Here is a 14540-nt window from a genome sequence, read left to right on the forward strand (position 1 = left end):
AAGATAATAAATTGTAGTGAAAGTGGGAGAGATATTTTTTAGAAAAATGTAGGCAGGAAGTTAAAGTTTTAAAGGTATCATCAGGTCTGATCTCCATGTAACCTGAGGCGTATACTTATTTATCAACAGTAACATCACATTTAGTTCTTGAAGTGCATTACATTAAATAAGAACACCCAAACAGGTTAGGAGATGATGTTAATATTACCTTTGTAAAATGAGTGGGCAAAGCTCTGCTCAGGAATTAACTTGGCAAGGAATCCATGGTTCAAACTTGGGTGAGGGATAGATGGTATGACCACAACTGTGGAGAAAATCATGGAATCAAATGTGAGCCAGCTAGTATTCATGTGTGGCCTGGTCCACTGTGGATCCATGACAGATATCCTATCTCATTGAAACATGCAAATATGGTATTACCAAAATAAGCAAAAAAAAAAAAAGGCATTTCTAAAAGAAAAAAAAAATCCAATTTCCATATCAAGAGATAGGAAACAGCATACCTATTATTTGGGCACTTCAAGAGCAACATTTATAGGGAAAAAAGACACAGATAGATAGATAGATAGATATATACAAGCAAACAGGCAAGACAATAATGGATGAAAGTAGCAGTTTCTTAGTTCAGAACCATAACATTAAATCAGGAAGGCAAAAAGAATTATGATTTCTTTTAACTGACTATGTTTATGTAGTATTTTTCAAATGGAAAACCTACAAGCACATTGACTTCAGAAAATTACATAAACTTAGCAAATTAAAACAGCATGATGAATCACAAAATAATGACTAAATGTGAATATAACAAATTGGAAGAAAATTTCTATGAAGAATAAAAATTAGCAACTCCATAAATGAAGAAAGCAGTTATAGATCAATACAAGAACAAAAACATAAACAAAAATTTTTGTGTACAAATGCAGCTCTGTTTACAACTCTTTTAACACAGAAGGTACAGTTAAAATCAATCCAATCAGACCTGAAAAAAAATATTGGACTGAAGCAAAATATTGGAAACAGAGTGGGGTAAGGTTGGCATCCCTCAATTCTAACAGGTTCTGAGACCTAACAGACTCCCTCCTTTCGGGCTGAAGAACACATGCCAGTAAAACCACTACTAAAACAAATAACAAACAGTTCAGTCACAGAAGGCAATAGCAATATTTTCTTTTTATTCTATTGTTATCATAGGCTTTTAAATGCAGGTACTCTAAGAAAGTACTCAGTCCTCCACTAATACCCTTTCACAAACCTCCTCACTCAAACAAAGGGAGCTCATGAGGGCAAGCAGCTGTATTCTCTGTTTATTTGTTTTGTGGTATAAACATATCTGTTCTTCCTAACACATAACAGATTCAGGAAGATTTTTGGTGAACTACCTTGTACTTTACAATTTTAACTCTAGCAGGAATCCTGGTTTTTTTTAATTATTTTCAAGTTAAAGAAAAATAAAAACATTAAAGAAAAATACAAGTGAAAATTAGTAATACCTTATAAGCAAGTACAGAGAATACCTGAAATATGCCAATGTATTTTAAAAGCCCAAATTTTTATACTGAAAGAAAGTAGTACGTAATTTGCTATTAGGATCTTAAGCTACTCACTAAAAAACTTTGTAGTAAAATAATTACTGTTCTAAAAAAAAAAAAAACAACAAAACAAAATCACATAACACTTGAAGAAAACAAATTTACCTGTACTAGTTGGTGAATTTATTTCTTGTCTGATATTTCTACCTGCCTGGCTCCCAGACCTCGCAGTTTCTCGCTGTGGTTCCAGGATGTCGCGGTACTTGGAGACCATCAGGACAGAGATGAAGTAAACCACAGCCAAAGCTAGGAACTGAGCTTGCTTACTGTCATCCTGTGCAAGGGAAAAAGAAACACATCTAGAATATTGAATGTTTTCATGGATTTTTTTCTACGAAAACATCACAAGTCTTACTAGTTACTACCTTTCTGAAATGCTGCTTCTCCCAGCATAGCAGGAAATGGATAATGCAGAAGGCTGAGTGGGTACATGCAGAGCACATAATAAGTACCAAATTTTGGAGATAATTCGGCAACTACACAAATCTTGGGATCTGTGGAGTCAATGGACTTTTCAAAACAGAGGCCTGACTCTACTCTGAGAGTGCTTTAAAGGCTTCCTGGCAGCAAGGACAACTGTCTACTGCTGCCCCAAGGACGAGATTGTGACAGCCCCTGACAGAAGGAGGTAAGGGGTACAATGGCTGAGAGGGAAATATAAACTCACTGATGATTCTCTAGCTGACGCTGGATGTGTAAGCAGGCATAACAGCTTCTGGTAACACATAAAAGCAGGGAGAATGTACCCCTGTTTGTCTTCCAGAAATAGCTCGTACATTCTGATTTCCCCTTCCACAGGAGATGTCAGCAGGAATCCTAGGTTTCCAGGACTGATTTAAGTGAAAGCCAGGACCACGGACCCCTATAACTTTACTGTCTTCTTTTCTTCTCATCCCACATAATCGGCTGTTCAAGGGAAACTGCCATCTATGGCTTAGATATTATCCTGATTGAGATTAAATTGCTCTAATTCAACTAAATGTCTTTTATTATTATCATGTAAAACTTAACATGATAAAATTAAAACTTTAGTTTCTGTCTACTCCTCTGCTGGTTTCATCTTTTCTCAATGTACTTTCTATTACAGTTCCAGTGCTTGTTTTCCATGTTTTCTGGGTATTATTTAACTTGGCTGCATGTTTTTGCAAGTCTTAAAAATAATCAGAAATTCTCATATTAATTTCTTTCATAGAAGTTCCAGAGACATGCTTTCTTGTATTCTTTTCTCCATTAGTTAAGAAAAGAATAGGTGACAAAATATTGCCTCTTTGAAGACATGTTGGAGAATTTAAACATAACGATGTACTTGCAGGTATACAGTAATAATTCCTATTGCACTACATTCAAAAACAAGTATATTATGGTGCAGCTTTGTGCTAAAATCCATTGCAGAAAAATCTGAAAAGCATTTTTATATATGTTTGCATACATAAATGTGTTCAGCAGAAGTGAGAATTGTGTTTACAAAATGATTTGCTGCATTTCTGTAACATATAGACTAAGTCTTCTTTCTACCCTGGTTAGACCAATAGTTGACACCTTTAGTAATACAATTTTAATCAACATATGTTGTAACTGATTTATCTTGGCTGTGTTTATTTGGCTAGTATAAGATTAAGGCTGAGTGTTAAACACAGTTAACTACTAATCTCAAATACCTTAACCAACATAATTTTTAAGTGCAGAAGGTGGCCAGTAGTTACAATGTCAAAAGCAGAGTTTGCAGATAGTATAGGAAGTGCCACACATGAAGAATATTTTTAATTCGGGTACAATCAAAATCTTTTTCAAAACATAAGTGATGATTTTGCAGAAGAAAGAATTACAGAACACATTACTCACCACATCACGGAAAACAACTGCTCGTAGACGATTAATATCAACATCCTGAAGAAGCCTATCAGGGTCTTTTATGGGAGAAAGATTTCCAGGGACATTTTCAAGGGGAGTCTAAAAATAAAAAGTAGTGAGATTTTTTGGTCCCCTCAAAATATCAAAGCATTTCTGTTAGAATCTTAATTTGACATAATTTTTTAGCTATTACATCAATCTTAGATGATATTCCACATAATACTCAGATAAGGGCTCTAGAAATAATGTGATGCTTTGAATTATTGTCTTATTGTCTTAATTTAAATTCTTACATATTTCCAGTAGCTTGGAACAACTGTATCTCTAGACAGAGTTAAGATAATAATTTTCACACAGAAGTTTGTTTCAGATTACAGTTGAGTCGTAACAGAATAAAAAATTATTTCTAATATGCCTGTTATGTTTGAAAATGCTGAACAGAAATAAAAAAATGTTAATTTTACTGAGACTTATTACAGGTTATTGATAATAAAACTGCTAATATTTAAAAAAGATAGAATAGCATGCTTCCTTTAAAAATTAAAATGTATTAAATTGAGTCCTGAATACCTGAAAGTCTCCTTAAAGGGATTTTCCTTGCATTGAAAGTGACAACATTGATAAAGGTAATGTCTTTGTGAAATTTTATGAAATGAAATTGTGAAAGGAGCTAACTTTGTAAAGGCTACTTGAAAAAGTTTTAGAGAAGAAAAAAAACCCTGATTTAGTAATGAAAATATAATAGCAAGAAAGAAGGGATCCTTTACATCATGCAATGTCTTGTATTTTAGTCATGGGCTCTACCAAATTATTTCAGATTTTAATTTCTGTATCCCAAAAGTCTTAAAGCTGTCAACAAGTTAAAAAAAAATGAAGGATGAAAAAGCGAAGTGGTAACTGAATATACAATAAAATTCACTTCTAAAAGCAGATAGTATACTGATGCCTAATATGCATTCAAAGGTCTGTTGAAGTTATTGGAACTCAGATATTTCACCAACAGAGATGCAATTGCAGGATTTCATCAAAAGTGGAGAGTACCCTGATGGAATAGAAAAAATCTATGCAGGTATATATGACAGAGGTGAGTAAGGGAACTTGCTCTTTTCAAGTAGGCCAAGCAAAAGTGTAGAAGCTGGTTAGAATTGCTACAGTCATACTCCTGCATCAAGGTTTGCATCTTTCAAATAAGCCTCCTCACACACATTTACCATAAACCAGCTAACAGGAAAAACCTAAGCTTTTGCCAAATATTTGAGAAGGCAGTTACAATTATTTTCTGATCCTAAAAAAACCCCAGTGTTTCAGGCTTGTCATCATTGCTGTTTGTTACTTAATGATCAGTTACCTTGGTTGCTGCTGATGCTGTTACACCCTGAAGAGCATCTTGCGTTTTACCACCAATTAATGACGTCTTGTTTACTCTCTCTCTTTGCCTTTGCCGGCATTCTAAGCAGTTCCTCACAGCCACACAACAAACTAAAAGAAGAAAGGAAAATGCAACAAATTAGAATACTTTTTCAATTTTATATTTAGAACACCAATTAGCACTCATTACTAGCAGGCAGTAATTTAAAATTTGATTAAAAAATTCAGAATAACTCACAAATTTGATACCAGGAACAGTAAAATTATCAGTATCACAATAAGTAGTATGTATAACAGTAAACAATGAAGACAAATGCCATGCTGTTGCAAAATATATTGAGATCTACAGAGTCTGCACAAGTATCCCAACTCTTTTTATTTTACATAGCCCATAGAGCCCTACAAATCCATGGAGACTTTCAAAAGAAAAACTGCAATATGGAGGCAGCAAAGCAGCTTTGAGGAAAAAAGAATCTGTTTACTGACTTAAATTTAATATTTTTACTCTCCCTGAATATATGGAACTTGAAATACATAAGGAAGAATATTTTCAAACACGTCTTTCTTATGACTAAATTGAATTGGCCTTAAAAACATATCAGGTCAATAAATAACAAATGGGATTTTTACTTTATCACATCAAGCTCTTCCTACAAGGTCCTTTGCTGCACATGTCACTATTTGATCCATCGCAACTCATTGATCTGTAAGTAACTATTTAATACATCCTGTCTGTTGACTTACCAAGCCTTAGGCACTGTCGCATTAGACCTCCAGAAGACATGTTTTTTTCAGCTTCAATCTCACTAAAATTTAGAGAACTGGCAAATACCAGTACATCAACCATTGCCATCAGACGGCTGAGAAACGTTACTGCTGTCTCTGCAGACATTCCTTGTGTCACTTCAATATTTTCCAATTCAGTCTTTAAAAGGAGATAATTGAATTAAACAGTTTGAACACAACTAAATATAAAGACAGCACATACACATAGAAATCTAAATTGTTATGCTTAATGGCAGGTAGATTGAAAAGTTATTTTAAAATTTCCTACTGATACTATTAACATAAGCTGTGAGTGAAATTCAAAGTAAGGCAGCATGAAGAGTGAGAAAATTATTTACATTTACATGCTGTAGTAGATGAGAAAAAGTCTAATATAATTGAGAAGGTTATTAGCAATTAGATAAAGACAAAGTAAGGGCAGATAATAAAATAATGCATGGTGTAAAAGGGTGTAACATATTCTTACTTTCTTCCATAGGCTACACAAACAGTAACAGATTAAAGGAATTACTCTGTGTATAGCTTTTACTTTTTTATTTTCTTTCATATAAACAAATGTGAGGAGTGGAGTGAGAAAAAACATACAGTTTTGCACTCTGCCTCCATGAATTGATTTTCCCTGCAACATTTACAGCATATAGAATCCTGACAGAGTCCAATTCTTCAATTTATATTTGCTACCTCACAACAACAACAGAGGGAAAGTAAAAAGGGACAAGTGACATGGTGTGCAGCTCACATGTCCCAGAAAGTTGCTGTTTCTTTCCTAATGTTGGACTCTCCTTAGTGGGAATCAGCAGAAAAATTCTGAATGAGTTCAATATTTCTGAAAACCAAATTTTTTTTTCTTCAAAAAAGACACTTAGATGTCCAGAGTCATGTTTTCAAATGCCTTCAGGTATTTAACAGTGCAGATAAGTGAGGAAACAGTCAGATTAATCCAAAACAAAAAATATCTGTTTAAACACTTTTGCCCCTGGAGATAGGCAAATTGAAAACAGGAATGTGTGATACTTGTTTGCATCCAGAATTATATGCCTAAATACTATTTTAAAATTTGTTTAAAGGTGGTTGATTCTTACTGATTGTCAACAAGCTTTCCAGTTGCAAGACTTTCTGAGCACACAGTTTAGTCCCTTTAAAAAGTACGTTTATTGTGCTTCTCTAATTTTATTAATTTGCTTAGAAACATTTATTTAAAAAATTATATATTTGGTGCTCTTAAGGTAATTTTCTTCTAAAGGAAATAAAAAATCCAAAAAACAAAAAAATTGTTTATTTCCATATTCCTAAAATGTTATTAGCTGCATTCATGCTTTACTTTGAAGAATATTTTTACATCCAAAATTATAAGAGTGAAAAGTGTGCCAAACAGCATTAAGGAAACAATTGTTTTGAAAGATGAAAGATACAAAGTGGCATGTGTCACCGTAATGATAGATAGCCCTTCGTTTAATTTCTCTTAAGGATGTAGCATGTTGGTCACATGAGTGATTTGGGAAGGGCTGTCATCTGTCTGAACTGCCCAAAAATATTAGAAAAATAGTAAAATGACAACTCTCAGAAGAAAGATTTTCACCCTATCTCCTATCTTTGGCCAGGGCTCCCCTGTTTAGTTTGTGCTGTGTACCTCCTACCTTTTGGAAAAATAGGTTGCTGGGATTTTTATAACAGACTGGAAGATGATTTTTTGAAAGCACTCACCCAAAGAAAATATCTTTGCAAAAATCTAAAGCCATAACAGTCTGCTAGAAAAACTCATATGTGGTTATGGAAGTTTGAACTTTGAACTCATGCTTGAAATAACATCAGGCTCACTTGCAGCCAGTTGACTGCCTGATGTTGATTTTTATCAAGTTTCAACTGTATTGTGCCAATCATGGTCTTAAACCTCTCAGAATATCTATTGCTTTTTTATTTTTGCAAGTTATGTAGTAAATTCACTTAATATAAGACTTCAGTGCATTTTAGCAAGATTATAGCAAACTTTGAATTAAAAAGAATGTTTTGGTTTTGTTTTTAGAAATCTCCCTAAAATTCTGCTACATGGAAGAAAAAAAAAGACTGACAGTTTTTTTTTACACCAAACTTACCATCATTTCTACCTGTTAAATACAGCACATTGGTATTGTATACTGTCTAAAATATATTCCATTATTGATCAAGCTGCCTTCTAGTATCACCAATATTTTAGATAGAGGTATCCCTAAAACTCATTGAAAAGTGAACATATCACTATTCCATAACTACTCAGTGTAATTTAAGAGCAGTACAAAGTCTCCTATACAATGAACACGTTCAGGACATAAAGAGTTTCTCTACTGACAGCTGCATTTATAACTTCAATTAGCTCACAGGCCTGACTACAGTCAGCCCAGGAGATAACAGCAAGCACCAATATTGACAATGCATTAGGTTTTTAAGGGAAATATGGTAGGAAAAGTTAATTAATCCACCTAATATTCACATTCCACTGCATGTTATAGGAAAATAATAGTAAGAATAATATTAGTAAAAGAAAGTCATAATATCAAATGATTAAAAATAAGATATTTTTGAAAATGCAAAAAACTGAAACTTACAGCAGCAGTACTAACCTTAGAACCCTGGACATGCAACAGACAAAACAGACAACAGATCACAACAATAAAAGAAAAAGAAAATTATTTAAGTTAACTAAAAAATGCAAGGTAAATTGAAACAAATTAGTATCTTGCAATTATACATTTGTTTAATTTATATTTAAAACAGCAAAACATTTAAGCTCAGCATGAACATTTGAAAGTAAAGACTTGTCAAAGATAGCTATGCACAAGGAAAACTTTAAATCTTGTATTATTATAGAGTTCATGTAAACACCTATTCTTCCAAAGCAATTTTATGAAGCAAGGCAAAGCAATGTAATGTTTTAACTAATTATATAGATATGAGCATTATACAACAAGCCATTCAACTGAAATGTAGTAAAGTAGTTAATCCTTTTATGAGGAGGCAAATATGTTTGAAATGCTTTGAAAAAACAAACATGAATTACAACAAGCAATGCTCTAGTTCTTCATGCATAATGCTCTTCCCTTGAATACACTACAAGATAGGTCATTATAATATTACATTTGGGTGTGATTTCTTCAACCTAAACCAGTGTCTAAGACACTCAGACTGAGTTGCCCTTCAAATTTCATTATTCACAATCAAGTGTGTTTTAAATTTTTATGGTTTAGTTTTAGGCAGAACCACTCTCTCTATCATCATAGTGGTCTAGTGTCTCAGTCCCTCTGCGAGCCTCTCAGGAACCCTGGGCCAGTCCCGAGTCGGCAGACACCGGGGGGCAGCCCCGACACGGCCGACAGCGGGGAGACACTGTCTGTGTGTGCCCCGAGGGTACTGAGGGCACCTGGGCTGGGGGGAGACACTCTCTGTGTGTGTGCCCCGAGGGTGCTGAGGGCACCTGGGCTGACAGCAGGGAGACACTCTCTGTGTATGCCCCGAGGGTGCTGAGGGCACCTGGGCTGGGGGGAGACACTCTCTGTGTGTGTGCCCCGAGGGTGCTGAGGGCACCTGGGCTGACAGCAGGGAGACACTCTCTGTGTGTGCCCCGAGGGTGCTGAGGGCACCTGGGCTGACAGGGAGACACTCTCTGTGCCCCGAGGGTACTGAGGGCACCTGGGCTGGGTGCCTGTGCAGCACAAGAGACACCAGAGACATTGGTAGAAGAGAAAGGGCCGACTCTTAGCAGGGGTTAATCCAAGGTTTTATTAGGAGTTCCGAAGGAGCTCCTGCACCTCAGGGGCCTCCTGCCGAGAGCCCCGGGAGATGTGCCAAGGTCACATTTAAAGGGAGGTGGAAACCAAAAGTAGATAACATTTTACCAACCAGTGAGTGACCCTCAGGGATGGATGCTGATGGACATTTAGGACAGCGTAGAGGGCAAGGCTTGGGGGGCTGACTCCCAGCCTCTGGCTAATCACTCGATGACCTGGACCAAAACTTCTGGATGGAGGGGATGGGATGCTGAGTGACTGACAGAGAGCCAGGGTGGGGGTTTGGGGATGATCTCATCCCGGGAGAGGGATAACACAGGTAAAGGGATGGGGGCACAGTTTGGGGTAAACCATTTGGGAAAAATATGGGGATACAAAACAAAACTACTTCAAAGTATTACAAAGTATAAAAACACACTACAACAGTCTAGGAACTAAGTCTTAAGTTTTCACTGGTTCTGTTTTAAAAATAGAAAGAAACTTCAGATTCTGTCAGTTATCATTGCTATAATTTAGACAGTGGAAAAGTCTAATCTAACAAAAAGCAAAACAAGCTGAACTGAACAGCTTTCTTCCCTCTTGGGGCAGAAAATACAATGATCAACCAGTTTTTTAAATGCGTCTTCATCTTTTTGTTGTTGGATGCAGCTGGAGAATTAACTTGTGGCTATTATCTCTTAATTACTATCTGACAATTTTTGCATCAGTTTTACCACTTTTGATTCTCAGAATTGTTGTAGACCACAAAGCACCCGTGGAACCACACAAGCCCTGAACGTGATAACAGTAACACTGTACTCAGGTCGTACATCTCAGCTTTTAATCCACAGACCTAAGGAGGCCATCATTAAATGTTTAATGGAGTTTTGTGGACAGTTCATATAACACCAGCAGCCCTCAGATCACAATTTGAGAGCTGATATTTTGAATTCTGCAAGTAAGAAGCTGAATACAGACTTCTTAGAATAAGTAGAAAAACAAACTGATTGCAAGGGGTCTGGAAATTTGTTCTAAATTGTCATATAATTGTCTATAATTGTCAAATATTTAAACTCCTCAAATTTCTTTTGCCTTGCTCAATGTCCCCAAGTCCTTGTCACAGCCGCTATCCTTGTAGCAGGCAGTGATTCCTTCCAGTTGCTAGCTTGTACAAAAAAATGTTTTATCTGTAAACCAGCTTCTATTAACAGAAAGCATCTTCTGCAAACCTTTTCCCTTACACATCCTGTTTTTCACACTTCCACAACATCTTAATAATGTCTTCCTTATGGTTGCAGTTATTTTTAGAGAGCCTCAAAGACATCCCCAACAGAAAAGAGAAAATAAAAGGAAATAGTATTTTGTATTTTATAACCTTCCCATAATTGTACAAGAGTTATCTAATAGTCCCAATTTAATATCCAAGAAGTCAGAATTAAAAAGTAGAAGACACTCCAGATTATTTTGTAAAAAAAAATATTTCTTGTGAATATTTTCTTAAGTTTCAAATAGTTTCATATATACAACTGGCAACACTTTAAAAACACCAGCATTTGAAGTAAGTCCATGTACAGACCCTGGGATAGTGGTACTATAGAACTGAAATTGAGTGAAATATTAAAAATTGTGGGAATAGATTATTGTAAATTAGAGTAAACTTTGCCCCGCATGTCATAAAAATATATAACCTTCTCTGCATTCCTGAGTTACCCCCCACAGATTTTTGAGTGCTTTGTTTACACCAAAGATGCATTTTTTCTTTTATTCTCTTTTTTTTAAATCTATATTTAAAGTTTTCTATTCAGATCATCCTAGTCTAGATTAAAAAATAAAATCAATCAAACAAATAAAAATCCAAAACCATACAAAAAATAAAACAAAAAGAAACCCCAAAGATAAAAGGCAGATTTCTTTTACAGGCACTCCATACTGAAGAAATTCTATAGCTAAGAGTGCGCATTCTACAGCAGGCAAGGAATCATGCAATAATCTTCCACCCAGCCCAGAAGAATTGCCATTTCACTCCAAATCTGAACCATGCAAAAGAAAAAGAAGTCTTTTTGAAATGGGGAATTTTTCAAGCATTCATCTTTTTAAGGAAACTGTGACAGTACAACTTTTTTTAGCAATGGAGGGAACACAATACAGAATCTGTTGAACAAAAGAAAAAAAAAACCAAACAAAAACTAAAACTGCAATTGCTTTAGTATTCTGAATGTCATTTTGCTAAATTTATCCTTGGCTCGTTTCTTCAAATACACTTAATTAATTCAAGGATCTAATATTCAGCATCTGTTCTACTAATGAGAAATAGGTAAACTGCTTTATAAATACAGAGGCAATGGGATACATGTAAGAGCAGTTAATTCTATAGCAGATTGTTGAGAAGAGTGTTGTCCAGCAGAATTTAGGAATGCTTAAGAATGAGTGGCCCAGATTTGCCAGAACTCCAACTGATTCACTGAAATAAAGGAACTGTGCACAGGCAGGACTGTGAGACAGTTGAAAAAGGAACTATGTGCTTCTGTCTTTCTCCATTAGAAAACAAGATATCTCATAAAAAGAGAATGGATTGAGCTCCAGGTTAACAATCATTCCAGCCAGACCCTACAAGGATCTGGTAGATGTCTACATCAGAGATATCTTAATAATTTGCTTCTGTTGAGTAGATCTCCATTGCATAGAAATCTAGGCCACATGTAAGTACCTCAAGTGAACACTGAGATTTTACCCTAATCTCTTCATGAATTCCATTCCTGTTTGAATCATCCCAAAGTTAAAGGGTGGAATGACCTTTACTGTCTGTTCTATAGTCTTTTTGCTTTCATGTTTCATTATTCCAAAACAAAAAGTAAGTTAATTTTTTGTAAGAGGATGTAAATACATGATCTATGCCACAAATAAAATATTCTAAGAGGAAATAAGTAAGAACAACTACTTTAAAATTTCAATATGGGCCCCCAAAGACCATCAGTGGGAATGTCAGAGCCTCACCATTCATGAAAGTGAAGAAAGAAGAAATTAAATAAAAATGAGCTCACACTTGTTGATAAATTGAATACATGTATTCTACAGGATCTACAAAATGTGATCCAGAAAAGCGCTGCAGAACAGAGATATGGAGGATCAGAGACCCAACAAGAAGAAGATGGTGTGGATTCAAACAGGCACACCAGGAGATATGACTCAATCCTACAAAGACATACAGGATATGGAGCTGAATAAAGACATGATTAACCACTCTTTTCATAGTATAAACAGTAAAGCACATAGTGACTTTATGCATTTAAGCAGGCTTAAGAAAAACAAAGACAAGAAGTGCTTCGAAGGTTATATAATTGCTTTGTCAGGCTCAATGCCATAGGATATTATGGAAGCTAAAAGCGTAAGTAGCTTCAAAAAAGATTAGATAAAGTCTAGAAGGATGAATTCCTCAGTGGTTATTAAATATGACAGCTCAAACACCCTCTCTAGTTGTTAAAATCCTAAATGCTGAACAGAGTGTTATTAGAGCAATCAATATGCTTGCTTGTACTTCTGCATTTTGATGTAAGCTGCAAACAGCCACTGTTGGTGGCAGAATCCTAAAGCAGACAGGCCCTTGGGCTGACCCAGTGAGGCAGCTTATGAAGCCTGTGAACAGCCTTATGTAGCCTCTTCCTTTTGGAAGAGAAGTGCAACGCAGCTTGAGTGGACTTCTATTACCATGACCAGTTTCAATTACAGAACTACAGACTGAAAGAATGGTTGGGTTCGGGAGGGATTCAGGAGGTACTACACAAAATTTGAACTGTGTACCTTGTGGATAGAAAGTCATTCATTAATGTAATTAATTACAACACAGTAGATTCCACATGGAAATCAAGAAACACTTTTCCATGGTGAGGCTGACTGAGCACTGACACAAACTGCTCAGGGAGGTGATGGAGTCTCCATCCTCAGAGATGGTGAAAAGCTGTCCCAACACAGTCCTGGACAGCTGGCTGTAGATGGCCCTGCTTGAGCATGGGTGCTGGATCAGGTGGCCTCCTGCATCCCCTTTCCAGCCTCAGCCCTTCTGTAATTCTGTGGGTCTTTGAGTCAGTGAAGGAGAAAGCTTACAGGTCCTTTCCCTCTTTAAAAGTTACTCTGGCAGAGAGTGGCCAGTAGCAGGCCTGCTGTAAGTGTTTTTATGCAGTGGAGATGTCATATCAATCTTCCAGTTTCAAACCTCTTTTCTCTTACCATTAGCAGCTTCTGGATGGAGGAGGGTGAGACAGCCTTTTGTAACTGATTGTTTTCAGTGGCCTACTTTGCCCTTTCAAGGCTGAGAAGAAATACATTCTGAACCAGCAATCCATCCGCTTCTCCACAGCAGTTCAAGGATGCACAAGGATTAGAAGTCTGAGAATCAGTATGAAACTTCTTTTCATTCATCAGATTATGGATACTCAAAAGTGGTCTGATGCCCAGCAGGGCATCTGCTCCCTTTGAAACTGTGATTCACAGCAAGATTGAGGGAGAGCACCTGCTCTAAGGAGGGAGGATGGGCTGCACTCTTCCTATCTGTCACAGTGATGAATAGATCCACCTTCCTGTTAATCTTTATGGATGGGCAATGAGGAACAGGAATGCAGTTGAACAGGCAGGAAGAAGCCTTTTTTTTTTAATTCCACACAGTAGGATGCATTCAATTTGAAGCAGAAACTAAACGAAGTGAATGACTTTATTTCACTATTTATTTTTATTTTATTGTCCTAGACAGATGGTAAAATTAAATATTTAAGTAATCACACAGTCTCCATATAGTGGAGAAATGTGTGCATAATAACCAAATTTGAAAATGTAGTCTTTCGTATCAGTGCATAAAAATCACTGCTACTGATCAAGGCAGTATTGACACACTACATTTTAAGAAATGGATGCATAACGATTAAAGCTGTGTCAGGTAACCATCTATACAGACACACACACACATATATATTATCCAAAATAAATAGATAGAAATGTCAAACTTCAAAATTATAATTTCTTAGAATGGTTCTGCAGTATCATATACCAGGACAAGAATTAAAACCCACAAAGGGCATTCCATGGAACTGCAGCCTAATTAACGTTGTGCCTTTTTTATATTTTTTATATAAAAGACATCAAAACACCATCATTTTCAAATGATGCCTAAAATGTTTGCTTTAAAAATATATCCCCCAGTATATTTAAAGAATAT

The 14540-nt window shown here is 36.0% G+C and overlaps 1 protein-coding gene across 5 annotated transcripts in view; it reads right to left on the reverse strand.

Annotated features, from left to right (window-relative positions):
• The window catches only part of NBEA (neurobeachin), a 458173-nt gene that overhangs the window by 294659 nt on the left and 148974 nt on the right, over window positions 1-14540 (reverse strand). For 3 of the 5 annotated variants that reach the window (XM_036391637.2, XM_036391619.2, XM_036391646.2), the window contains exons 25-30: window positions 8177-8200; window positions 5553-5733; window positions 4789-4919; window positions 3432-3539; window positions 1695-1863; window positions 209-304 (exon numbers count right to left, since the gene is read on the reverse strand). In XM_036391637.2, coding sequence (XP_036247530.1) covers window positions 209-304; window positions 1695-1863; window positions 3432-3539; window positions 4789-4919; window positions 5553-5733; window positions 8177-8200 — 709 coding nt within the window. The remainder of the gene's footprint in view (window positions 1-208; window positions 305-1694; window positions 1864-3431; window positions 3540-4788; window positions 4920-5552; window positions 5734-8176; window positions 8201-14540) is intronic. The other 2 variants (XM_054514098.1, XM_036391661.2) reach the window with 1 other exon arrangement.

Source organism: Molothrus ater, chromosome 2 (genome assembly GCF_012460135.2).
Source record: "Molothrus ater isolate BHLD 08-10-18 breed brown headed cowbird chromosome 2, BPBGC_Mater_1.1, whole genome shotgun sequence".
Classification (NCBI taxonomy): Eukaryota; Metazoa; Chordata; class Aves; order Passeriformes; family Icteridae; genus Molothrus; species Molothrus ater.